At 48.4% G+C, this 27,778-nt stretch overlaps 1 protein-coding gene across 10 annotated transcripts in view; it reads right to left on the bottom strand.

Annotated features, from left to right (window-relative positions):
• Positions 1 to 3,687: 3,687 nt before the first annotated feature.
• Positions 3,688 to 27,778, bottom strand: part of LOC149346856 (uncharacterized) — a 43,449-nt gene continuing 19,358 nt past the window's right edge. Inside the window, exons 7-15 of one of the 10 annotated variants that reach the window (XM_089586713.1) lie at positions 26,556 to 26,708; positions 23,350 to 23,421; positions 20,673 to 20,757; positions 16,731 to 16,821; positions 16,010 to 16,136; positions 12,168 to 12,309; positions 9,160 to 9,285; positions 6,413 to 6,642; positions 3,688 to 3,844 (exon numbers count right to left, since the gene is read on the bottom strand). In XM_089586713.1, coding sequence (XP_089442839.1) covers positions 26,688 to 26,708 — 21 coding nt within the window. In that variant the 3' untranslated portion in view covers positions 3,688 to 3,844; positions 6,413 to 6,642; positions 9,160 to 9,285; ... (4 more) ...; positions 23,350 to 23,421; positions 26,556 to 26,687. Of the gene's footprint in view, positions 3,845 to 6,354; positions 6,643 to 9,159; positions 9,286 to 12,154; positions 12,310 to 16,009; positions 16,137 to 16,730; positions 16,839 to 17,136; positions 17,222 to 20,672; positions 20,758 to 23,349; positions 23,422 to 26,555; positions 26,709 to 27,778 lie in introns of those variants that run through there. The other 9 variants (XM_089586716.1, XM_089586721.1, XM_089586718.1 and 6 more) reach the window with 9 other exon arrangements.

Here is a 27,778-nt window from a genome sequence, read left to right on the forward strand (position 1 = left end):
GGGCCTATGTTGTTCATCTTGTATATTAATGACATGTGCAATTTGCCTCTTTCACCGAAACTGGTCATGTACGCCGATGACACAAATATTTTTTGCTCCGAACAAACCATAACCCAATTGAACACTGTCATAAATAGTTATTTGATCAAACTTGAAGAGTGGTTGCATAAAAACAGATTAACCTTGAACGTTAAAAATACTAAGTATATTATTTTTAAGCCGCATACAAAGCCTGTGACACTGAGCTAGTCCTAAATTTTCAAGATACAACTTTGCAGCGACTGAGATCAGAAAATTTTTTAGGTGTATGGTTCGAAGAAACCATGCCGTGGAACACGCATGTTAGCAAGCTGGGGATAGAACTAAGTTAAACAGTTGGCTGTATCTATAAGCTGAGAGAACTACTTCCAGTGAGGCTCAAAAAAGCAATATATTTTGCTAACTTCTACTCTCGTACGTCTTTCATATTGCATCTTAGTTTGGGGAGTTACAACCATCCATAATTACAATAAACTGGAGCGTCTACAAAAGAAGGTGTTACGAATTGTTGAGAACTTTTATGGCTACCCTATCCAACTATCTACTGATCCCTTGTTTACTAAACATAATGTACATAATAGCAGCTAAATTATATGACTACAAACTGTCTCCGTATATGCATAAGCATAACCATCCAAACGATGCACACCATCCCTTGCATGCTTACAGCGTACGCAGGGAACTAAAACCAAAGCCGCTTACACAAACGAATTATAGGCGGTCCACACTTGACTTCCGCATACCATTACTTTATAATAAACTTAAAACGCACATTGATTTTACTGCCCCACTTATTTATTTATTTATACAAATACCTCACAGGTTCCACACTTGGAACATTGTGTGAGGGGAGGGGTTACAATATTTAGCAGACAAAAGATGGTACAAAGTGGAAAGAACAAAAGTAAACAATATTAAATACATTGGACTGCAAACAATTATTATACCGTACTTAAAAAAACCGTAATATATTGACACAGAGGAAAAAACAGCAAACAAATAGCGGCACTGCATGGATTTGACAACACATACGAACACAATTTATGTACAATATCATGGATGCATGAAGGTGGTCAATTCGCTTTTGAAGATTAATGGGTCATGTATGGTAGCAATGCAATCCGGAAGGCCATACCAACACTTGATAGCACGTGGCAAAGCAGAAGAATTAAACGCGAGTGTTCGGCCGAATAGACGTTGGAAGCTAAGATTATTATGTAGGCGACGTGAAGTGCGCATTGGGCGTGTAAGTGGCAGTGTGGACGCGTGACGACTGTATATTAGTTTCTGTAGTAAGCAAAGAAGTGCGATATCCCTACGTGTCTGTAAACTTGTTAGCGACAAAGATAACTTGATGCTTGTTACGCTTGAATGACGGTTGTAGTTGTGAGAAATAAAACGCGCTGCACGGTTCTGAATTGCTTCGAGTGAATTAAATAAGCCTGATGTGGTGACCAGATGGCTGATGCATATTCTAGTTGGGGACGGACAAATGTTAAGTATGCTAGCTTGCGGGTAGAAACAGGTGCGCTATGAAGATTTCTTTTCAGGTAGCCAAGCGTGCGCGATGCTTTGGCAGTTATGCATTGGCAGTTATGGTTTGGCAGTTATGCAGTACACGGGCCTCTAGAATTTCTCCTCCGAAGAAATTCAACCGCCGCGGCCGGGATCGAACCCGCGTCTTTCGGGTCAGCAGCCGAGCACCATAACCACTGAGCCACCGCGGCGGCCTGTTGTGTGTGTAATCCTTTAGGAAATGTAAGCACTGAATTTGATCTGGATACAAGCTTCATGTTCATATTCATTTTTATTGTGCTGTGAGGTCCACTGAGTGATGCTGCCTGTAGGCCCCCAGGGCCCAGTCAACCTGTCTGTGACAGCTTTTTGCCTGGGACCCCCAACTTGTAGGTTGGAAATAAAGTGGATTTGGATTTGCTTGATATCTGGAAAGGAGACACCGTACAAGCACAGTGAGTTTAAAAATAATGCTCGGCTGACTATGAGGGGTACTGTGTGACTCAAGACACCTTTTCATAGCGCATGGAGATGAGACTAGACACAGCTTTGCATGTAGCAACTTTGAATGTGAGAGGCCTTGGTGCACGACGGCGTCAGTGCCAGCACATTTAGATACGAATTAACAAACTTTCTGATGAGGCAATGAATATTACTGCAATCCAAATAAATAACACTGACCAATTAGAACTGACACCACTACTCGACCGGCGGACAACTGATTGATTCTTGATCGATTAACTTTTGTTTGCATCATAATGTGCTAGCATGTATTGGTTTCTTTTTAAACGTACTGAAATGAAATATATTATATTGAAATATTGTTGTATACCTCTTCAGGTAGTGTAAACACTGCATTTGCTGTTTGTTTTAAGTTTCATGTTCATATTCATTTTGATATCTGTTGTGTGTGGTTTATGGTTTATGGTGTTTAACGTCCCAACGCGGCTAAGGCTATGAGACGCCGTAGTGGAGGGCTTCGGAAATTTAGACCACCTGGGGTTCTTTAACGTGCACTGACATCGCACAGCACACGGGCCTCTAGAATTTCTCCTCCGAAGAAATTCAACCGCCGCGGCCGGGATCGAACCCGCGTCTTTCGGGTCAGCAGCCGAGCACCATAACCACTGAGCCACCGCGGCGGCCTGTTGTGTGTGTAATCCTTTAGGAAATGTAAGCACTGAATTTGATCTGGATACAAGCTTCATGTTCATATTCATTTTTATTGTGCTGTGAGGTCCACTGAGTGATGCTGCCTGTAGGCCCCCAGGGCCCAGTCAACCTGTCTGTGACAGCTTTTTGCCTGGGACCCCCAACTTGTAGGTTGGAAATAAAGTGGATTTGGATTTGCTTGATATCTGGAAAGGAGACACCGTACAAGCACAGTGAGTTTAAAAATAATGCTCGGCTGACTATGAGGGGTACTGTGTGACTCAAGACACCTTTTCATAGCGCATGGAGATGAGACTAGACACAGCTTTGCATGTAGCAACTTTGAATGTGAGAGGCCTTGGTGCACGACGGCGTCAGTGCCAGCACATTTAGATACGAATTAACAAACTTTCTGATGAGGCAATGAATATTACTGCAATCCAAATAAATAACACTGACCAATTAGAACTGACACCACTACTCGACCGGCGGACAACTGATTGATTCTTGATCGATTAACTTTTGTTTGCATCATAATGTGCTAGCATGTATTGGTTTCTTTTTAAACGTACTGAAATAAAATATATTATATTGAAATATAGTTGTATACCTCTTCAGGTAGTGTAAACACTGCATTTGCTGTTTGTTTTAAGTTTCATGTTCATATTCATTTTGATATCTGTTGTGTGTGGTTTATGGTTTATGGGGTTTAACGTCCCAACGCGGCTAAGGCTATGAGACGCCGTAGTGGAGGGCTTCGGAAATTTAGACCACCTGGGGTTCTTTAACGTGCACTGACATCGCACAGCACACGGGCCTCTAGAATTTCTCCTCCGAAGAAATTCAACCGCCGCGGCCGGGTTAGAACCCGCGTCTTTCGGGTCAGCAGCCGAGCACCATAACCACTGAGCCACCACGGCGGCCTGTTGTGTGTGTAATCCTTTAGGAAATGTAAGCACTGAATTTGATCTGGGTACAAGCTTCATGTTCATATTCATTTTTATTGTGCCGTGAGGTCCACCGAGTGATGCTGCCTGTAGGCCCCCAGGGCCCAGTCAAGCTGTCTGTGACAGCTTTTTGCCTGGGGGATCACCAACTTGTTGGTTGGAAATAAAGTAGATTTGGATTTGGTTGATATCTGGAAAGGAGACACCGTACAAGCACAGTGAGTTTAAAAATACTGCTCGGCTGACTATGCGGGGTACTGTGTGACAAGACACCTTTTCATCGGGCATGGCGATGAGACTAGACACAGCTTTGCATGTAGCAACTTTGAATGTGAGAGGCCTTGGTGCACGACGGCGTCAGTGCCAGCTTAACCGCCTGCTTGCTGAAAACGCGCTTGACATAGTTGCAGTCCAAGAGACTAAGATCGAAAGTGAGGAATTCACTTTGACACTTTCACTTTGAGGCTTAGAGGAATTCAATTTGGGGAATTCACGTGCGGCGTTGCCCGGCCACTTAGAACGAGACACAAGCATCAGTGCGATCGTTAGATGTCTTCCGTGGCCACTCCGCAAAAGAGCAGTCTCCGATATTTCCTGCTTTTATTAGTGCTGCACGAGTGCTATCGGCGAAGCATCGGCGATGTGTCGACTCCTGGGAAAAGACTCCGTCACGACGGTAAATCGGGACAGAGCACGGACACTCCACGAATGAACGAGACCAAGGCAGGGCACCTTATTGTACGCGGGAGCATCGTTCAAGCAGTGAAGCAGCCACTCAGCAGCGGGCTAAGATCGAAGGAGGCGGCGCAAGGAAAATTAAAATCCGCAGCGGAAGGCAACGGCAACGCAAGCACAGAAATGTGGGATGATGATGATGATGAAAACTTTATTTGTAACAAGGGAGTTTTGGACTCGTCGGTCCTTGGGCCCCCGCACGGCCCCACTGCACTCAAACGTTCATGTCCCGGAGGCTCATGACGCTGGCAGCCCGGCCGGTGGCGATGGCTTGCTTGGCCGGGTCCTCGGAGCGCAGTAGGGTCTCCCAAGCCTCCCATGAGGTAAGGTGCTCCAGGCCCCGCGGGGGAGGATCCGCCGGGCAGAGGAAAAGAATATGGTCGAGGGTGGCTTTGGGGTGGTGGCAGAGGGTACAGGAAGGGTTCGTGTGGACTGGGTGATATCGCGAGCGTATATAAGGGGAGGGCAAAGTGGGCGTTCTCGCAATGAAGGGACTAGGTGGAACGCCTAAACAAAGAATGCTTACAGAATCTTTGCTAATTCGTACAATTTGAAACCGCCTAAAACCCTGTAACCTGAAGCGCGCGCAGCCTGGAACTGTGGCAGCAGTCTACCGTCCAAATTAGGCGCTCAGCCAAGAGTCCATGGGTATTGAACGTGCTGAGAACAGGGGACTTGCGTACGGCAAGCCCAAATGAAGTCCCTTAACCATTTGCAGTAGTCTTTGGAAATTGGGTCCTGAATACAACATTCGACCTTCGGACGTATTCCGGAAGTTCTCTCCCATTTTTCACAAGATAGCGTCCAATTCAAGGCCTTCGTGATCGTGGTCCACGAGAACCACACACGCGAATAACGTCGAGTAAAAGCGCCAACAAACCGGCTATGCTGATCAGCATTCTTACCGGCCAGCAAATGACCGTGGGAGTCGTGGGAGCTCCTGACTGCTCTAGAGATGGAAGGATGGAAACAACTTTATTACACACAGAAAAAAATCTTCCAGGATGGTCCCCTACTGGGCCAGGAGTCCACGGGCTTGTGCTTCACGTAAAGCCCGATCACCAGTCATTTCTGGCCGGCGGGCTGAGCGGTCCGTAAAGCAGCCTCCCAGGAAGAATGAGTGGGATTGGGAATGAGGGGTACTGTCTTTGGGGATGAACATTCATAAAGGTAGTGGAAAAGTCTGGATCTGGGCTCGCCACAGGTGTTACAATCAGGTGGAAAGTTGGGGTGAAAGCATGAGAGACGGTGGGGGGAAATAAAGGAGCCTGTCTGTAATTGTCGAAATGTGGCGCTGTATAAGGGCGACAAGGTACTGTGGGGTGGTGGCAGTGTCATGCGGCTGAGTCTGCTGGTTGCCCGGCAGGGTTGGGTGCCTGATCATCCGGGGTCCGGGAGGAGAGTTCTCGGGCCAGCGCATGAACGCGCTCATTACCGGGGATCGAGGCATGCCCAGGGACCCCCGACAGAGTAACCGTTCGGTCGAGAGAGGTGGCCGTGGCAAGAATACAATGTGTTGCTGGCGTCGCCACGCCCTTTAGGTAGTGGCGGTGCGCGGCCTAGGAATCTGTGCAAATTTCGGTTACGTTTTTGTCAATTGTGGAGTGCGCCAGCGCAAGTGCGATGGCGGCTCCTTCCGCCTCTGCAGGTAATTAGTTCGGATAGTGGCGGCGGCCCCTCCTACTGTGCAATTCATAGGCTGCGACTGCCGTGAAATATCCTGGTTTAGAATTTTGTGCCGCGTCGACATAAAAGATGTCGGAGCGGTTGCTGTATGTTATGGTGTAATAGCTCGCTCGTGCCTGCCGCCTACCCTGATGGAGACTAGCGCTCATATTGCGCGGTAGGGGCTTCTGATATATGTAATCCTGCGTGCGCACTGAAATCATGTAAGGTGCTCTAGAGATATTCCCCTGTGCACCAGTCACTGTGACAGCACTGCGAAGGACAGATCGAACACGGTACGGGACGAGCGCAAAAAGGTATTTAATAAAGCTCGGTGGCTTCAGCCGAGGGTACTGAACCTTCGGGCTCCTTGACTCGCAGTTGCTTTTTTTATGGTTTGTAGTCGATGTCCTCATCCAACGGACCTGACAGGGTACCGGGATAAGCGCCGTCGCTGCTTTACACCGACCCCTTCACGTCTAGATGTCCCATGAGATACACGGTGGCCGGGCCGGCACATAAGAGGCTGGCGCAGATCTTGTCCAGGATGGCCGCGCCGGTGCGTGTCTTGTCTTCTGCTAAATACTACCTGGGCAAGAAGTTAGAAAGAGGCAAAGAGATGACATGCAGTGAGCTAAAAAATATACTACGGGTTGCAAAGGCTTTCGAAAATTTCTATCGGAGAAGCCGATATTGCAACAAGCAGGATTGCGTGGTACACAGATGAAGACTAAGGAGAAGAGATGCTGGAAAATGCAGCTGGCTGTTCGTGTGGGTGAGTCCGTATCTTTTACCAGCCGTCTGTCTGGGACAGGACAGAGTGGGCAATAGAAAGCGAACGTACTCTATGCGGGTGTGCAGCCATGACACCCTTAACTTGGGATGACAGAACTGCTGCCCCTCTGCATTCGTCCTTCACCCTGTCAGCTGGTATTCATTCCAATGGATGCAAAATGCGCCTCCCACTACCATTCCATGCTTATCAGCAGACTGGTCTATCTGAATGCAGAGGAATTAATCTTTTGTAGCGGGAGCTACACTGGCCAAGGTTGAGCAGTTTCGCGTGGCTCCTGGAGAGCCGTGCTGTGCAAGCGCGACGAGCAGTTGACCTCGCTACGCACAGCTGGGGTGCCTCGCCACGCGCGCTCGCCTTCCTTTCCTTAAAATGATCAGAGTGTAAAACGTTGACAACGCCAATGAACACAATGAACGCCGACGGCCCATTATGCAGCAATAATTTTTTTCCGCGCAATTGTACCCAGTGAAATTTTATCCATGATTGCACCTTTCGCCTGTGCATCGGTACTGTACTTTCTATATCCGACCGATATGCCTTTCATGTTAAAATTTACGGCTATGAACCGCTCCGACGCACCCGAACATCTGTTCTGGCCGAACTCAGCGATGTTGAAGTTTCCAGAGTTATGAAGTGGGGCGCAGAGCTACGAACGCACATTCATCTCAGTACGACGCTGAATACTTTTGCTGTCTTGGCCTTACAAATGATTTAACTGGTGCTTTGCCACTGCCTTTATACTGTGGCATTCAATTTAGAGTGAAAACACACGCAAATGAAAATAATGATAAATCCCTGCACATGTGAGTGGGCACTGTGCAGTGGGCCATTCCTGTGGGCACTGTCTGAAAGTTCTAACCCAGTGTGGGATCTGATGTTATGAGATCCGATTTTATCAGTATAGCGGCGAACAGCTCAGCGAGTCTATCGGCTTGTCGTTTGCCAGCTATGCTGCAGTGACCTGGCACCCAAGATACGGTAATTTTCCACTTTTGATGTACAGGAAGCAGTTCCGGAGACAGATGACTACAGGGTGCCTACGACGTTCTCAAGAGAGTAGGCAACTTCATTTTTTTAAATACTCAAACAATAATTTCAAAAAATTTCGCGTGGGGGGGGGGGGGGGGGGGCTTCGCTTATACTAAGTGCGATGAGGCGAAATCCACTTCAGCCTCTGTTGCTGCCCCTGTTACTGTGGTGATGACGTCACAGGTGACATCATGCGAATGCGCTGGCCCCTGCCAGGGTGGATACACAGCAGTGGTCGGCGCTCCATATATAGACAGCAGCGGTGATGACTTCACAGGTGACGTCATGCGCATGGAGAGTACGTTTCCGGTTGCGACATACTATGCTATTTGATAACGTCATTACCTTTTGTTAATTCTTATTTTCAATTTTTGTGCTTTTTTGTTTTATTGTATTAAACTTTGCTCTCTCTATTATTTTTATTATTTTTTATGGTTGGCCGTAAAAATGTCCTGTTTGACAGCGCGAATCGGAAGGGAGGGAGATTGTATTTAAAATTTTTTTACGGAAAAACTCGTCAGGCGTCCCGTGCCTGCAGTCACACTTTTGGGCTCAAAAAGACCTTAAGTGACACAAATTTAATTCACATATGTGAGAACCGAAAAATCGCCGTTATTTTGAGGCAGAATTCGCTGCTAACGTAATACTCTAGAGAGCCACCACTCCATACAAACCCAGTGGATGACTGGTGCAACTGTATATCTAGCAACTAGCGCGAGAGGATGTGTTGATGCCAAACATTAAGGCGAAACCTTTTATGGCTCATACTCGCGGAGTCCGCCCGTGCGCTTGAATCGTGCGAACTGTGGCCTCTCCTCCGCGCAGCGGCGCAACCTCCTCCCCTCCTTAGCAACCGGCACGCCGGTGGCGGCGCAGCTGGCTGTACATAGCAACCGTGACGTCACACTGTAGCGGTGGAACGAGCGCGCGCGCGCGTCGGCGGTGGCAGCTGCACCGCCGCTCCTTCGCCAGAGTCTCGTTGCAGTCGAGTGAGTGAGAGGCATGGCTCCGAAGCGGCCCAGTGATTCCGCGCGAACAGAGGCAGCGGACGCCATATTCCCCCCCAACACCAAACGCAAGAAGAACAAGGAGCGAATGCGCATGCGAGGACTGAGCATGTCACCAGATGCGAAAGCAAGGGAGACACAACGGAGGAGGCTTTCGCCAAGCACACTTCAGAATTTCCACCAAAGTGTCTTCGGTAATTTTTTTCATCCGGCAGTCAACGTCGACACCTTTTTAGCCACTTAATGCAAAACTGGCTTTACCAGCCATACTCACTCTTGGCACCTTTCCAGGTCCGTCGGGCATGCGGGCACATTTGCACCCTCGTGACGAAAGCACTGCAGGCAGTGTAGCTGACCACGGCCGCACCTGCTCCTCTGTAGGCTGGCTGCTGGCTACTTCCTGTTGATCGAGATAAACAGCGGCAAGATCGAAAAGTCGATTCTAAAGAACCTGTTCACTAATCTCTGGAAGACATACCGCAAGAAAACGGTCTTTCTAACGCTCCTCTCACGGGGTTCAGACATCTTCGCAACGAAGTGTCAACACTTAAGCGGCAAAGCCTATACTCGAGGAAAGTAGTGTTATAGGTCAACTATAACCCTCCCAATCACAAACCAGGACTGTGACGTCATATATGAAATAGTGGCTGCGTCCAACCGGGCGCTCCTCTAAGTTTATAAGCAGGTCAGCAGGCCGTACCGACAGTGAGTTTATATTCACATTCCGCATACGAAGGCGCATAAGAAAAGAAGCATACAGAATAAAGTTGGCAGTCTCTTCACGTGGCTGAATTGTGAGAAACAGGAGGTTATTGAATCTACTGGGTCATCGCGAACTGTGCTGTGGTGAGCTGGCTCCCTAGACACGGTGGTGTAATTGCCGAGATGAAGCAGTTCTGGAGACAGTTGACTACACGGTGCCAATGGCGTTTCCCTGTGGTCAAAGGAGCCACCCCACTTTTGGAGTTTGTGTACTTAAATGATCGACAAAAATTAAAATTTTCCATGATTTGGTTTACAAGCAAGACGCCTTAACAAACTGCAGTATGTACTCATTGTTTATAATTAAGAAAACTGGAAGCCATGAGCCGCACTTGCACCTAGACAGGACTCGTAGGCGTAGCTGAAAAACTCGTGCCCAGCGGGTTTGCTGCTAAGGCCTGATGACGTTCTTTTAGGGGCATTGGGCAGCCCGTCCATGCTCGCCTCATTGAACGATAAGCCAATGTCTACAGGGGGCACTTCCCAGGGAGCAGTGACACGTTTAATGAAGGCCACCTTAATATCAGAAAGGACCGTGTTCTGGCTTTCAACAAGCATGCCGACTCAAAGTGATGGTGTTATAAGTGGTCGACTTGAGATCAGTGGCTGTCTACAATCCTTGTCGACGCTCGCTGAGTGCTTGTTCCGCTTGCGAAATCACCTTAACGGCATAATTAGAACTAGTGAACTCGCGTCGACTCTCGAGTGAGCATCGCTCCGCCTCGACCTACAAGCTGACAACGAAGCTCGGCGAAGTGTAAAGTAACACACCGAATCCAACGTTGTTAGAGGGCGAATAAGCGATTTTTTTTTATTGTACTCAGTTACTGGTTGATTCATGTTGCTGGGGGCCTTCTCAATAGAGTAGGCAACTTTTTTTTTTCGCCGCCGCGGTGGCTCAGCGGTTATGGTGCTGAGATGCTCACCCGAAAGACGCGGGTTCGATCCCCGGCCGCGTCGGTAGAATTTCGATGGAGGCGAAATTCTAGAGGCCCGTGTACTGTGCGATGTCAGGGTACGTTAAAGAACCCCAGATGGTCGAAATTTCCGGAGCCCTTCATTACGGCGTTCGTAGTAGCATGAGTCGCTTTGGGACGTTAAACCCAATAAATAACCAAGCACTATTTTTTTTTACATACTAAAAGAATAATTTACAATAAGCGTCGATCTTTGCCCATAAACCGAAACTACTGTGTTGCCGGCCCGGAGTGGTTTTGCGTTATGTCAGTGATGACACAAGCGGGGCGCTTGTGCGCAGCGCGGCAAAGCAAGTGAATGACGGTTCCATAGACACAGCTTCAGTATATGTATAAGCAGCTGTTACCGACTACGTGCGGCAGCGAGGAAGGACCCATCAGAGCGATTTCAGGCAAGCGCTACATATTGTTCTTCGATGCTACTACGAAGACTAAGTCTGCCTGATGTAGACATGAACGACAAAGTGATTGTTGAGAGCATGGCGAAATCACGAGCCAGTGAGAACAAGTACGGAAGTGCGGTTAGAACATTAGAGCTACGAGGTATTGAAATCCTTCGGTAGAATGTTTACCGCTCTTATAAGTCTTTACGCATTAGTGCATACGTCATTAAGTGGCCGCACTCAATTTGATGATACAAACAGCAACAATTTATTTTATTTGTATTAACAAAGGCAAGGCGCCCTGTCAACACGCGGGGTCCGCCGGTACGCAACTTGCTCAGTGCTAGTTTACTCTCCGTAAAGTAACCACAAGTATTTTTGCTGGTGTTCGGTACTCGTAATTTACGCATCCCGGGTTTTTAACTCAAATAACACACCGAATGCAGACATTAGAATGCAATCATTAGACACCACACCATAGCTTCCCGAGTATTAGATCCACTTGGACACAGCGATGACCTTACCAGCGTCCGCAATTTAGTTCCGCGAAACCGAACTCATCCTTGAGAAATTGCCGCTTGGAACCTTCCGAGAAGTACACACACTGTCAGAGTAGGGGACCTGTTCAGGCGCCCCACAGCATAAATGTGCGTCTCGCTTAGCGTCTTGTCACTGGATAATGTGCGGCAAGACATTCGCACCATCGAGTATGAGTCACCACAACCATTTCAGGGAACACAAACGGCGAGCAACGACCTAAGCCACACCCTTGAAACCTGTTGCTTGTCTGGCTGTGCAAAGCCTGATGTCGCCATGCGCTTGGTTGGCAGTAAAAATGCCCAGTTAGACAGCGTGAATCGGGAGGGTGGGAGATTGTCTTCAAAATTCTTCTCAGGAAAAACTCTTCTCAGACGTGTCGTTTAATTGACATATTGAACCGAAAAATCGCCGCATTGCCTTTTAAAGCACAGTTCGGTGCTGATCGACTCAATACTCTAGAGAGCCGCCACTCAATGCGACCCCAGTGGATGACTGGTGCAACTGGATATCCAGCAAGTAGTGCGAGAACATGTGTTGTTGCGAAATATTTTATCTGGTAGTCAATGTCGACACTTGTTTAGCCAATTAGATGCAAAACCGACCTTACCAGCCATACTCACCCTCGGCAGTTTTTTTTTTCGTCATGGCCACGTCCGTCGTGTATGGATGGCGGGCCACCTTGCACCCTCGTGACGAAAGCACTCCAGGCAGTGTAGCTGACCACGGCTGCGCATTCTCTTGTGTGAGGTGTCTTGCTACTTCCTGTTGATCGACATAAACAGAGGCAAGATCAAAAAGCGAACTCCAAAGGACCTGTTGAAAACGGTCTTTCTGAGAGTATGAGCCGTTGCTCTAGCGGTGGCGGAGGGCTATAGGACCGGACGGTCGCTAACAACACTCACGGACTCTCAAAACAGCCCGCCGAAATTACATGAATGGCAGGACAGGTCGTCACGCGCTCCGTATACTCCTCGCAGCGAGCGACAGAATTGAAAACCAGGAAGAACAAAACGACAAGATCCCACACAAAATTGTGTGGGTACCGGGCCACACGTGGGTGGCAGAGAACCAAGAGGCCGACAGGATGGCTCGAGGATACATTACTTTCCGAGCATCCGACGAGACCGCGGAACTCACGCCAGCACCCAGGGAATACTCGGCCATGCTAAAAAACTATAGAGGCAGAAGAATGCGATATTACCCCACTGCACAAATCTCTCAGCAGAGAGGAAGCTGTCACTTGGAGACAATTACAAACAGGCTCTTTCCCAAACCTACATATACTAAACAAAATGCACCTACGATACACGCGGACAAATTTCCCTGGTGCGATGAAAAACCTACGCTATATCACATCACATGAGCCTGCCAAAAACATAGACGTGGTCCCCAAAATACAAAACCCAAGTGTGGAGCAATGGGAGACTCTGCTGTCCAGCGACCGCTGTGAATACCAACAAGGCCTGGTACATCGAGCTCAACGGGCGGCAGTGGCCAGCGGAGCCCTGAACTGAGGGCAACCGACCATTGAGTAGAGGCGGACGACTTCCACAGAGAAGGCTCCTGGGGGTAGAATCAAGACGTCTCTGAAGATGCCCCCAAACCGCAGGAAAAAGCATTAGTGAAAATAAAAGTTTTCCCTTCCTTCTAACGCTCCTCTCACGGGGTTTAGACATATTCGCAACGAAGTAGTAAAACTTCTACGACAAAGCCTATACTCGAGAGAACACGCGCTATAAGCCAACCACAACTCTCCCAATCACAACCCGGAACGTAGTGATGGCACACAACTGGGATTTCCTCCAAGGTTATTAGCAGGTCAGCAGGCCACGCAGTGAGTTTATTTTCACATACCGCATTCGAAGGCACTTAAGAAATGAAGCATAGAGAGTTAAGTTGACAGTCCCTTCATGTGGCTGAAATGTGAGAAATAGGAGGTTATTTAATCGGCTGGTTCATCGCGAAATGTGCTATGGTGAGCTGGCACCCAAGACACGGTAATTTTCCCTTGTTGACGTAATTGACGAGATGAAGCAGTTCTGGAGATAGTTGACTACACGGTGCTTATGGTGTTTCCCTGTGGTCAAAAAATCCACTACACTTTTGGAGTCCGTTTAAATGGTAGACAAAGGTTAAAATATTCTATGATTTGGTTTACGACGAGGACGACGCCTTAAACTGCACCATATATGCTTGAGTGTGCACTCATTGTTTTTGATTAAGAAACTGGCAACCATGAGCCGCACATAAGAGGACTTGTAGGAGTCGTTGGAAAACTCGGTGCCCAGCGGGTTTCCTGCTAAGGCCCTGCGTTCTTTTATTGGCAGTGGGCAGCCCGTCCATGCTCGCCTCATGAAAGGATAGGCCACAGTCTACAGGGGGCACTTCCAGGAAGCAGTGACACGTTTAATGAGGGTCACCTTAATATCAGAAAGGACCGTGTTCTGGCTTTCAACAAGCATGCCGACACTGATGGAAAGTGATTGTGCTATAAGCGGTCGAGTTGAGAGAAGTGGCGTGCTAGGGTAGTTGTCCCGAGAAAGCTCGCTGCGTGCTTGTTCTGCTTGCGAAATTACCTTCACGGCGTGAGTAGAACCAGTCAACTCGCGTCGACTGCCGAGTGAGCATTGCTCTGCCTCTACCTACAAGCTGACAACGGAGCACGACGAAGTGTAAAGTAACACACCGAATTCATTATCGTTAAGGGCAAATCCGGCGATTTTTTTTTGTTGCGAAAGCTACACTACGCCCGCACCGTTTCGCTTCTTCAGCGTGGCCGCACTTACACCGTGGCGGCGACTCCACGAATGATCTTCCGCCGTCGCCTAGCAACCGCGGCAGCTGCCGCCGCCGCGCTTCACGAGATGGCGCCGCCGCCGGCACTCGCTTCGCCAGCCTAACCACGCCTAACCACAAGCGAATCCTAAGCTTAGCCAGGCAGCCGTTTCTTTTGCAACACAACCAAGTTTAACCAGAGCTAAACCACTGCCATTTTTATCGTACTCAGTTACTGGTTGATTCATCCTGCTGACGGCGTTGTCAACGCAGTAGTCATTTTTCTTTCTAAATACTCAAAGGATAACTTCAAATAAGCGTCGATCTTTGAAAATGAACCGAAACTACCTAGTTGCCGGCTCAGAGTGTTGTTTTGCGTGACGTCAGTGATGACAATGTTTGCACGCTCGCCACATGTGCGCAGCGCGGCAATGCGAGTGACGGTTCCGTAGACACAGCCTCAGTATTAATGGGGAGTAGCTTTACGACTACCTGCTGCCGCGAGAAAGGACCCATAAGGGCGATGTCAGGAAAGCACTACATATCGCTCTCCGATGTTACTACGAAGGCTAAGCCTGCCTGATGTAGAAATGAAAGACAAAGCGATTGTTGAGAGCATGGCGAAATGACGAGCCAAAGTGAGAACAAGTACGGAAGCGCAGTTAGAGCTACGAAGTACTGAAATCCTTCGGTAGAATGTTTGCCGCTCTTATACGCATTTACGCATACGTCACTGAGTGTGCGAACTCGATTTATTCATAAAAACAGCAACAATTTATTTTATTTGCATTAACTCAGGTAAGGCGCTTGTCAATACGTGGGGTCTGCCGGTTTGAAACTTCCTCAGTGCTAGTTTCCTTTCCGTAACATAAACAAGTATATCTGCTGGTGTTCGGTACATTCGGTTAAATTTGCCGCCATTCGACACCACCTCATAGCTTCCTGAATATTATATCCACTTGGACATAGCGATGACCTCACCAGCGTCTGCAACTTAGTTCCGCGAAACCGTACTCTTCTTTGAGAAATTGCCGCTTGGAACCTTCTGAGAAGAAAACACAGTCAGAGTCGGGGACCAGTTGAGGCGCCCTACAGCACACATCCGCTTTTCGCTTAACGTCATGTCACTGGGTAATGCACGGCAAGAAATTCCCACCATCGGTTACGAGTGAATTGTGTGTCCCAGTGCACAATACCCTGTCACCACAATCATTTCAGCGAAAACAAACGGTAATCGAAGACCGCAGCCAAACCCATGAAACCCCTTCCTTGTCGGGCTGCGCCAAACCTGATGTCGTGATGCGCTTGGTTGGCCGTAAAAATGTCCTGTTTGAGAGCGCGAATCGGGAGGGCGGGAGGTTGTTTTTAAAATGATTTTCCGAAAAAAAAAAACAACGCTTCTAAGGTGTGTAGTTTAGCAGGGACGCTTCCGGGCTTAAGACCGTAAAAAATGCAAGGACATATGTCCGAACCGAAAAATAGCCGTTGTTACCTTTAAAGGGGAATTCGGTGCTGACTCTACTCTAGGAAGCCGCAGTCGACACAAACGCAGTGGATGACTGCAGCAACTGGATATTTAGAAGGTAGCGCGGGAGGATGCGTTGTTGCCAAATATTTCATCTGACAGTCAATGTCGACTCCTTTTTTGCAAGCTACATGCACAACCGGCCTTACGAGCCGTACTCACTCTTGGCAGCTTTCCACATCCGTCGGGTATGGATGGCGGGTCTGCACCCACGTGACGAAAGCACTGCAGGCAGTGTAGCTGACCACGGCCGCACCTGCTCCTGTGTAGGCTGGCTGCTGGCTACTTCCTGTTGATCGAGATAAACAGCGGCAAGGCCAAAAAGTCGATTCCAGATAACCTGTTCACTAATCTCTGGAAGATATACCGCAAGAAAACGGTCGTTCTAACTGACTTCTCACGGGATTTAGACATATTCGCAACGAAGTGTCAACACTTTACCCTCGAGTATAGGCTTACCCTCGAGTATAGGCTTTGCCGCTAAAGTTTTGACTCTTCGCAAACACCTTGGCGGCAAAGCCTGTCCTCTAGGGGACACGTGCTATAAGCCAACCACAACCCTCCCAATCACCACCCGGAACATAGTGACGTCACGCGTGGAGTGATTGCGTCCAACCGGGAGTTCCTCCAGGTTTTGAAGCTGGTCAGCGGGCAATACAGAAAGAGTTTATTTTCACATACAGCATTCGAGGGCGCTCAAGAAACGAAGCATACAGAGTTCGCAGTCCCTTCATGTGGGTGAAATCTGAGCAACAGGAGGTTATTGAGTTTCGCGTGTATGCAAAAAGCAACGCAATAGTCGAAATAGTAACCAAACAACTTCTGGTCTGCCACGCACGGAGCCGCCACTGTCGATTTCTTTTCGTGCCGAAGTATCACTCACCTGATTGCCCAAGTGAACAGGCCGCCGTGCCGGAGCCGCCCACACGCGACGCAGGCATTTCACGCGACCGGGTGGGCTTCAGAGGTCGCCGCTGCAAGCAAAAAGGCGCTTGTGAAAGCAAAGGAGAGGTAATACTTTGAATAAGAGGCGGACATCGTAGGTCGGTACCTGTATATATGGACAGCAGTGGGACTACGACGGTATGTTTGAAGAAACTGGAGCATTAAAATTTCGCTGCTTTGCGCGACTATAAAGTTTCCCTTCTAGTAAACAGTATGTTAACTAACTCTCCTCTCCCATTCCGCTTATTCATTTTGCCTGTTCGCAAAGCAGGACATTCTGCTAATTGTGATTTTAACTCTCCAATCCATAACAATAGATACGGTGAGAGATTGACTTCACTGACCTGAAGGTCTGGAATGCGTTGCTAGAGATTTTAGGCTCTCTTCGAGGTTGTTTTTCTTGCGCAACCAACGGCGTGATCTCGCAATCTGCGTTTTGTTTCAATTAAATATGTGTATACCGTTCAGACGTTGTTTCGCAAGTTCCTGATGCGGTTACCCAATGCTTTCTTTTGTATTCGACCCGACAACGAATGGTTTCAATGTCATATTTCGCTGTTTGTATTTTGTTTAAATATATGTCTGCACAATTCCTATTGCGGTTGCCCAAATGTTTTGTTTTGTATTGGACTGGACACTAGCCATGCAGGCTATCGGTTCGGATATTGTCTACAAGATTTCCTTGAGTGAGCAAATAAATCTTCAACTGAATTGGCTAACAGAGGCGGCAACTAATCGGCTTTGCCTAACGTCATTTTTGTCTTGAAAATAGGATTACAACTACTTTCAAAAAATTTAAGTAGTGTAGAACACGCAAAGGAAACACGATATGAACAGGGGATGACCAGACTATTTTTTCTACTCTTCATCTTCTTTGCTAGCATGTAATCAATATGCCAGCCTTACACTATGCAGCTCAATTTCAGTATGTTCAATTGTCACTCTAACTTAAAAAGCCCAGCATATCGTCTTTATATAGAAACCGAACGTCCTCAATCTAAACGAAGAGGCAGTCGAATAAACTTCTTCGCAGCCAGTGAATCAACCGATGACTACGATACAAGAAAGGACTGCCACGTCTTAACTTAGCTGTGACTAACTATACTGATGCGCCGAAGCCACTCCTCGCCCTTCAGTGTCATCCCTATTTTTTCTTTCTGCCTCTTTTTTATTCTCCCCCGAGAAGCACTGTTACAATTAATGCAAAGTTTTCTGCGTGAATCTCAAAGCATGATCATCATCACGGTTGTGCTACGAAGCAACCACTTCACAAGTGATTTGGTTTGGTGTATGGTGTTTATGTCCCAAAGCAACTCAGGCTATAAGAGACGCCGTAGTGAAGGACTCCGGAAATTGCAGCCACCTGTGGTTCTTTAACGTGCACTGACATCGTATATTACACGGGCCTCTAGAATTTCGCCTCCATAGAAATTCAACCGCCGTGGCCGGGATCGAACCCGCGTATTTCGGGTCAGCGGACGAGCACCATAACTACCGAGCCACCGCGGCGGCCTATGTGTGCTGAAATCGACCGATATTATGGCTAACCGTGAGGCCACACGTCTGCAATCAATAACTTTGCGTGCAGTTTAGCTCTAGCCAATCGTCATGGCAGGAAGCTTTCTAGTAAGATTAAATGGCAAAGAAAGACGACGGGAGGGTGGGGGGGGGGAGCATTTTGAGCCAGGTGACGAAGAATTTATGTGGCGATTACTCATTAGTGGCACTGCAGGATAGGACCACTAGCGGCTTTTATGCTGCGCTGTAGCAAATAATTTTTGTGGGGTTCATATTTTGAAAGTTATGATTTAGCTAGTCTACCAGACTGGCTTTCATTAATGATGCGCTGCTTCCCCAGGCAGATGATTTGGTTTGGATCCAGAGTCTGAAAGCTACTCGAGGCTTTGAGCGACACCTTAGTGGAGGGCTCCGGATAATTTAGAGCACCTGGTTCTTTAGCACGCACTAGCGTTGCACAGTACACGAGCCTCAAGCATGTCGCCTCCATCGAAATGCGACTACCGCGGCCAGAATCGAACCCAAGTCTTTCGTCTGAGTAGGCGAGCACCGTAACCACTGAGTCACCGCGCCAGCCCCAGGCAGACGAGTTTTACGGTCCTGGCGTTGTTAATGGCCAAGTTTCTTCTGCGCGAACTAGTACTTGAGGATCTTCCATTTTTTGACGGGTGTCTTGGAGTTCGCACTCCTGCACCCCGGGAGGTCACACGCGCTTTGTTTGCTTTCGACCCATTGCCCCAGCAACGAACGTTCACGCTGAAGCGAAAACCCTTGCTCCACTTACGCCTCTTTTAGCTTGCGAGCTCCAGTCACTCGATAAGTCGCCGCGTCCTTCGCCCGGGCTGCGGACAACGTTGTTGCACCATGCGACTGACAAGCCTCACACGCACACGACAACTTATGAACCTTGAGAGAGACGTTAAGGCTCCTCGGCAATAGAGTTGATCAAGCCGACCGCAACGTCCTAACGCGTATTTTGAAGCACTTTACGGACGCCCCAGAGCTTTGTTGCGAAGCCACAAATTCGTATCATAGCTTCGTCCTAACCCTAAAGCAACGATGGACGTGCGAAAAAACAGAGTGCCTCTACGTCTGGGATAACTGTAAATATAGCAAAGAAAAGACAGCAGCCTCACTCTGGGTGGACACCTGGACCGTGGCATGAATGGTAACTGTCTGCGATGTAGCGTAACGGTTGACGGTTCCCACCAGATGTGGGTTCCCGTCTTGCACAAAGCTTTCCCATAACTTGCTGCACTCCGCCGGGATGCAAAGCTAGGTCAGTCCTGCCCGCACCGGCCACATTTTCATTGAGACGAGCGCAAAAAGACGCCCGGGTGCTGTGCGACATCAGGGCGAGTTAAAAAAAATTGGCGGTGGTTTGACCAATGGCCATCCATCCCTAATAGAATTGCGGAACCAACGGCTCGGCAATCGCAGCGATGGCGGCACCTCTGAGTCACCCGCGTAGCGAAGGGATCGGCGGTGGCCGCAGCGCCGCAGCTGCGCGCCGTGTGACGTCACTCCTCCTGTAGAACGCACTGCTGGCGCAGCGACGACGGCACCTTTGAGTCACCCGCACAGCGGAGGAGTCGGCGGCCGCACCGCGCTGCTCTGACGTCACTCGCTCCTCGCGCATGCACAGATGGGTCTCTCCGGGGGGCTCCGCGAAATCGCTCACACTTAGCGTATTGTTGCTTCCGCAACATAAGCCGAGTTGGTCGAATTTAATCCAGAAGCCCTTCACTAGAGTCGCCACCGCGTTGACTCAGTGTGTTATGGTGCTCGGCTGCTGACCCGAAATACGCGGGTTCGATCCCGGCCGCGGCGGTAGAATTTCGATGGAGGCGAAATTATATAGCTCCGTGCTCTGTGCGATGTCAGTGCACGTTAAAGAACCCTAGGTATTCGAAATTTCTGGAGCCCTCCACTACGGCGTCTCTCATATCCTGGTTTGCTTTTGGACGTTAAACCCCCTTAAATCATAAACAGATTACAGGAAGCAGTTGTATATAAATATATCTTTTTATGTATCACTTCGTAAAGAAGGCATTCGAAAGCATGATGGCCGGAACAAGAAGAACGAACGTTAATTGCTGTGTGTCTCATATGTAGGCTCGTGACAGCGTGTCATATGCACCGCGCATCAGACGACCTTTTCTTCTATACGCCGACCTGTATATAAACGCTGGTAAACTAAACCATCTTTCACTAGAACGCAGTAGCCTAACTCAATAGGCCAACTAACATTCCTCCTCAGCCATTCCAAGAAATGCTTGTGCGTTTGTTTCCACATTTCTCCTTAATTGAAACACGGACTCTGTGCTCCACTTGAGCCCATTCGTGATGTCATTTCGCTCACCTTCTGACTGCTCACACCTCTGAACAGACGCCCATACGCGATGCAGGTAATCCACACGAACTAGTAGGCTTCGAAGTCAGCCAGCCTGCATGCAGAAAGTGTTCATACAGGTTTCATTACGGCACAGCAATCATAGAAATAGCAGCAATACTAACAATAGTACCGATATTAGTATAAATATATTAGTATCTGCTGGTTATGCTCACCTCTTCCCCGTGATACAGAGAAAAAAAGCATTCGAAAGAGAAATGTCTGCATGAACGCTGCTTTACCTTAGAAGAATGCTTCGTTTTCATTTGAAGACGCTGCTAAAAAAGGGCCGTTCCATTAAATGTCGCAACCATGCGGTTGCATACTAAAACGCAATCACATGGTCTCAGCTCACAGATACTGTCCACTAAAGGTAAGTGAACGAAATATGGTGTGCACTGCGCCTTTAAGAGTATAGTTTAATACATTATAGGGCAGAACATTATTGCTGGCCGAAAATTAGAGGGTACTATACATCTTGCAGAGAATATTTGAAGTTGCGATACAATTCGAAGTTCACCAATTTTCAAAATTTTTGAATTCAAAGAGAGATCAATATCTAACACAAAAAACCCTCGCCTGTCTAGATGCAGGAATTTCCCGTACGGTAAGGGCGCTATTCCTGCGTGGCTCCTCTCTCTCTGCCTCAAACTTTGCTCTTGAATTCCTTCAATCAGCGCACAGAACCCCCTGGTCACAACGCTCGTAACAGCTTCCGCGGACACGTCCACCACCCTGCTAACGTAATAAAATGAAGAGTCATGTGTTAAAACGAACGTGTGATCATGTTTAAATTAAGTCTCTTTTAGTCGCGAACCTCACATCTGGCAGTTTTAGCCATGGCCCCCGTGTAACGGCTCTCGCTGTCGGGCCTGTTCCAGGTGGCGCTGCAAGTCATGACTTCTCATGCTTCAGTGGGGCTAGGTGATTTGCGATTTTGGGGGTTGCCTATAAACCTTTTCACCGTTCCATAGAAGATATGCTTCAAGAAAACGGGCACCGACTTTCTATCACACCTGCCACAGAGGGTATGAGACTTAACACGAGACTTAACACCTTCAGTCTAATTTAACATGGAATTACCATCTTAGCCATTGCTAACCGCTCTCTGGGTCTTCTAAAACGTAACCTTAAACAAGCGCCTTTTCACCTAAAAAAACTAGCATACGTTACCTTAATACGGCCTAAAATCGAATATGCGTCGGCCATCTGGGACCCGGATCAGGCATACCTTATAGATGACTTGGAATCTTTGCAAAACCGTGCCGTTAGATTCATCTTTTCTGATTATTCTCGTCATTCTAGCGTCACCGCACTAAAGGCTCGCGCCGAACTTGATACGTTATCACATCGCCGCAAACTATCGCGCTTGACCCTTTTCCATAAACTTTACCATCATGTTCTGCTCCATAACGATTTTTTTCAATCACCTGAATATTTTTTTCCACGTCGTGACCACCCGTTGAAAGTTAAACGCATATCATACCACACTTCTGCTTTGGCTAACTCTTTCCTACCGCGTACTATAGTCGACTGGAATAATCTACCATCACACATCGCTTCTGAAAGGGATCTTAACAAGATTCAGGACCTTCTAAGCCAAATGTCTGTTTAGCTTTACTAATTGATTGTACCACTTTTATGCATTCAGCTGTTTTATTATTGTTTTGTTCCTGCGGTTGTTATGCCTCTAAAACACTATCTGTTCTTTTTTCGTGTAAATTACAATGTATACTACAGGTTTTTGTTTGTTTCTTGTTTTGTTTTCTACATGTGCTTTCTGTATTTATGTATTGCACCTTGGTGCTTGCTCATTCTTATTTTGCGCGGTGTGTCATTGCTCCCCCCTATGTAATACCCTCGATTGAGGGCCTTTAGGGGTTTATTGAATAAAAATAAATAAATATGAACACTTCTGAAGTGACCCAAACAGGCCACACGCTGATATCTCAAGCGCTACCTGGACATTACGGCATCACCCTACACGTCCGTTGGGGTTATCGCCAAATCCGGAGGGTGAAAATGCAGAATTGTCTCGCTGAACTGGTTTGGTGCCCAAAATGAATATATAATTTCGTTGTCGCTAAAAATAATACTTTTAACTCTTAACCAACGCGAGCAGAACTACAAAGCGTTGAAAATATTTGAAGACGTTGAAGGTATAAAATGCAAAACAGTTTAGAATCTGCGACTTTTCTATTTGGCGATAGAGCGAGGTAGTCCATCCATTCTGCGCTTACTCGAGCAGCACAGGTAATTGAACCAATATTGGAAACGTGTTGGTGAAAGCCGGTCTCACACAGTACCATAGTGCAACCATCCATTTGCAATATTGGGCTGATTATATGTGCTGCTCGGGGACTGTCTCTAGCGATGGCTAACCGAGGCTATGCGGACAAATATCTTGAAGCACCCGTCCACACCTGACGCAAGCACTCTATAGGACTAGGTACATCTCGACGCCAGCCCACCTGTGAACGAAAAGCATTACTGCAGCAGAACAATTTGCAGTACTAGCAGTGCGACAGCTACCGGGACACAATTTCCCAACTGAACGCGATATAAAGTAAAGAGTTTATTGGCATTAAGGTGCAAAACTTGCTGCAGCAAGGAGACTATGCTCCCCGAAGTGGCATGTACTACGTACCCACTCTGGCCAACGGTCTGCTTGCCTGGAGGCGCTGAATACGTGAGCCTGACGGCAGACATCAGGAGTTGCCTGCAGTGAACCGCAACACGGCGATTAATGGCGATTCCGGCTACGTGCGCCAGGTGACGCGCGCTTAACTTTTAGAGAGATGGGGGAAACCTCTCTCTGGGAGTTTTCTGTACAGCGACATTTGTTAGGAGCACTACGACTTCCAAAGACAGCACTCTATTCTTCATGCAGAACGAATAAAGCGGCCACTGCTTGGTTATCAGGATTGCTTCGGAAGAAACTAAATGCTGCAGAGTTCACCTCACAATAGCATTCATAATGCTTGCTTCCGAGCTTGTAAACGACGGTGACGTCGAACTCTTGGAAGCGCGAGCTCCATCGAGCGAGACGGCCCGAGGACTGACACACCGGTACCCTAATGCTGCCTCGTCAAGCAGAGAGCCCCTTCAGAGGGGCGAGGAGCTGAACCCGTACCAAGATATTCTTAGCCATTACAGATTAGGAAGACAACACTACCTGGAGCATGGAAGGGCCTCAGCAAAAAAGAAGAGGTCATATGGAGAAAGCTACAGACGGGAGTTTTTCCTAACCCACTAGCACTAAGCAGATTGTCCGGCGATCCAAGCCCCGAGGTGTAAAGACTTTAATGAAATAGCAAACATGATCCACATGGTGTGGACATGCCCCAGCCACAACGAACCAGACAGGAATATAGAGTCCTGGGAGGCTTTAATGGCCAGCCAGAAAGAACAAAAAAAGTCATCCCTCTGGCCCTGGACACCGCTGAAACCCAAGGGATTCCAGCCTGCTGAAAGGGGGTGAAGATGACGGCGGTCAAGACTCAAGCCTGCAACGCCCTCTAATTCCTTGACTGGTGCAAATGAAGTTATTTCATCATCATCATCGGGTCATGATCATGGTTGTCATTGTATGCGACGTCGGCGTATTGAGGGCGGCGTCTTCATGTGGCGTGGTCGTTGGAGGATCTTCGACGTTTCGCATGTGAGCAACCTCACCTCCAGAGATGGTTCCCTCCGGAGGCTTACTCATATAGTGGCTGCGTAGCTGCAGCGTGGCGACGCAAAACGCGAGGCTGAGGGCGATGGTGAGCGCAAGAGGCGGTTCGGCGCATGCATCTCTCGACACAGGTAACGGTCGATTTATCGCGGGCGTAGGCCAAATCGCGGTCATGGTGGCTAACGGCAAAGCCACGAAGACCACATCAGTAAAGACAGTAATGAAGAATATGGCCCGCTTCCCCGCAATGGAAGCACAGCGGCGGTTGCCGAAAGTCCTCCAGGCGTCGCATTTCCTTGTGCTGTGGAGTATCTTTCGTAGGCCGAGCGGGCGGGGCAGGGGGGGGGGGGGGGGGGGGGGTGCGGCTTGCGAGAGCAGCTGGTTCACGCCAAAAAAGACGAACCTCGGATGTGTCGTTGGGGCTGAGGACTGTGTACTGCAGCGGCGTAGGTCAAGGCTAGCCAAGAGCATGCCATACTTCTTCGCGGCCGATTTCCTCAAGGGCCGCAACTTGAGGCTTGTTATCAGATGGTAACAGGCAATGCAGCTCTTGCCGTACAATTTCGCAGTCATCCGGCAGGTTGCGTCCGAACGCTGTGCCATCCCACAGGCTGTTGAGGTCACTTGCAGCTGTCGAGAGAAATGGCGGGCTGTGTTTGTAAGGTTTTGTCAAAGGTGGCTGCTTCGCTGGTGAATTAAGCGACGGTCTTTGTTGTATTGAGGGCCAGAGCACTGAAGAGGGCCTGTTTAGCACAACGCATCAAAAGCTCCACCTTCTCCTGTGTCATGTCAGGATAGACACCTCTCTTCTAAGTACGCGGTCACTGTCTCATTCGGGTACTGGATGCGTGACTGTAGAAGCATCTGAGCTCTTTATTTCCTGACGATGCTTGTGATTGCCTTCAGGAAATCTCGCTTTAATGATTACCTCGTCGTGAGAGAAGTTTCGTGGCTTTTGAGCCAAAGTCTGAGTGTTCCTTCCAGGGCAAGAAAACGTGGCTCACGTCTGCCTGGAAATTTCAACTGCTGAATACGGCGACATGGTCGAACTGTTTCAGCCGTTCTTCAGGATCCTGACCCGGCGAAACTTAGAACATGGGCAGCAGTCGGGGCCGGTGTCGTAGCCATTGCTGACGTCGGCTTTGAGGAGTCCAAGTTCGCGTGTGGTTCGGTAGTAGTACGCATTCAGGAGAACGCCCCGGGAGACGACGGCTGCTTCGCACTTCTTCGGTTGGGACTGCTTCGGCAGTTTTCCCGTGATCTGCTTCTTCGAAGCGGTTCCGGCCGCTTTGGCGGCTCCCAGGGGGTGAGGGCCACAGCGACTTCCGTTATCACCGCCACCAAACGTTACGTGGAGGTGACGAGAGTCCATGGAGTGAGGAATACAGCGAAAAGGGATTATAAAATGAATTATTGGGCTGACCTTCGCCCACAATAGACTGAATCACTTAGCGGCAGCGTAAGCGCCAAACGTGCTTGGTGGTCGTCCCTCTCGGCCATGCACAATTCAAAGCTGATAGCGAACTTTCGAGATACGGGTGCAAAGTTACTAGAACATTCTGGAACTATTTAGAATCGGCTGCACCGGGATGCGATCAATCGAGATTAATCTGGTCGTGTCTTGCATAACAAACAAAGCGATAAAATTTACAGTGGCTTAGCTTGGCTATGTTAGGATATACATAGTGAAAGCGAGCGCAACGGCGATGCAAGCGTTGCGACGTCATACCAAACGGTGGAGGCGGCTCTGCAGCGAGGCGCGCGGTGGGAAGTCACGCCAGATTGCGCGGCGTCCGCCAGCTGCGGCGGTTGCTAGACAACGGCTCAAGGTCGGTCTCTGTGTGCCTCCTCGGAGCACTGCCAGAGCGAAATCGCAAGTTCGTGGCCGATGTAGCTCTCGCTACAAAAGCCGCAAGAATGAACAAACTAACATAGAGTAAAAAGATTCGGGCAGTATACAGAAAGTGCACAGTAAGTCCAAATGAGCACTAATTCAACCTAATGAGTCTCATAAAATAACAAAACTAAAGAAAAATATCACGGCGCTAACGATACGAGCACGTAGTGCTTGAATACACTGTACTTCTAAAAATCTGACGCCAGGAATGTCGTTGACATGACTCCGATCTAAAGCGAGCATCAGCTTCTAGAGCAATGCTGGAGATCGCCTTCCTTACCGTCGTAAGCTTCCCACGGCCGGGTCAGAGTGCAGTTGGTCCCAACTAGAAGGAGTGGGTGACGGCTGCCCGGCTAGCGTCTACGTGACGACAACTTTGCAGACACCGAAGATCACAGATGCTTCTCCGGGCTCAGGGGCTGCGTTTCCTCACCTGCGGGTTCCAGAATAATCGGGAGATAAGAAAAACATCAGAACCCACCTGCAGGGAAATCTGTTCTGAGGATGAAACAAAAATTTAGCCCGCTACCACGACACCGCTGCTGGTGGTGTATTTCCTATATGGAGTGGTAGCCAGAAAGCGGGGGCAGAAGCCTCTCATAGGAGGTCCTTTAGCCAATAGCTACCTTCTTGTGGTGGCGATAAAGGGATTACGCTTTTATGGCACCTTTCTTCGCAATAGTTCGCGATGGCCAGATGGAGACCTCTCGGACCAGAGGTGCTTCTGCAAGTGACGCCCAATCTGCAGGTAAAAGCAGCTTTGTGGTCTGTTGTCCCACTTCAGGATTCTTGTGAACAGTTTCAGAAAATTCTCACCAAAACAATCTCGAAAGTATGTTTCCTGTCTTTTGTGTATAAGATCCTGAACAAGTCGGTTTCCAAGCGTCACTGCCCCGATTTGAACGATGAATAACGGGCAGTTGTGAGCAGGAGCATTCAGGAGTCAGCGAAGAGGGGAAATATCTGACTTCTCAGTTCATAAAAAACGCGTCTGCAAAATTAAATGTGCCGCTCAATGCGCGGGAAGTTTAAAATGCCGGTCGAATTTCGATGGAGGCGAAATTCTAAAGGCCGTGTACGGTGCGATGTCAGTGCACGCTAAAGAACCGCAGTTGGTCGAAATTTCCGTAGCCCTCCACTACGGCGTCCCTCATAGCCCGAGTCGCTTTGGGACGTTAAACCCACATAAACCATAAACCAAGCCAAAATGCTTCTGTGAGACGGCTTGGTCGATATGGGTGAGGAATCAGTTTATCAATGCTAGGTGTTCAAGGGGGTTCCGAAGGCGTCCCCGTATAGAGATGTTTGTATAGTGTGATGAACTCTCAAAACGTATAAATTTTGGAGCGTGCACGTTGGATCCGAAGGGCGAGAATTTGACAGCGGCCTGCGATCTGCTCTAAACTTACCCGAAAAGCCAATAGAAACAAATCCTGCAATTTCGCGAATTTCCGCTTTAGAATTACGTTAATTCGAAAACCAAATGTCGAAAAGAATTTCTTA

This window comes from Amblyomma mixtum, chromosome 4, assembly GCF_055824585.1.
Source record: "Amblyomma mixtum isolate Tamu chromosome 4, ASM5582458v1, whole genome shotgun sequence".
NCBI classification, from domain to species: Eukaryota; Metazoa; Arthropoda; class Arachnida; order Ixodida; family Ixodidae; genus Amblyomma; species Amblyomma mixtum.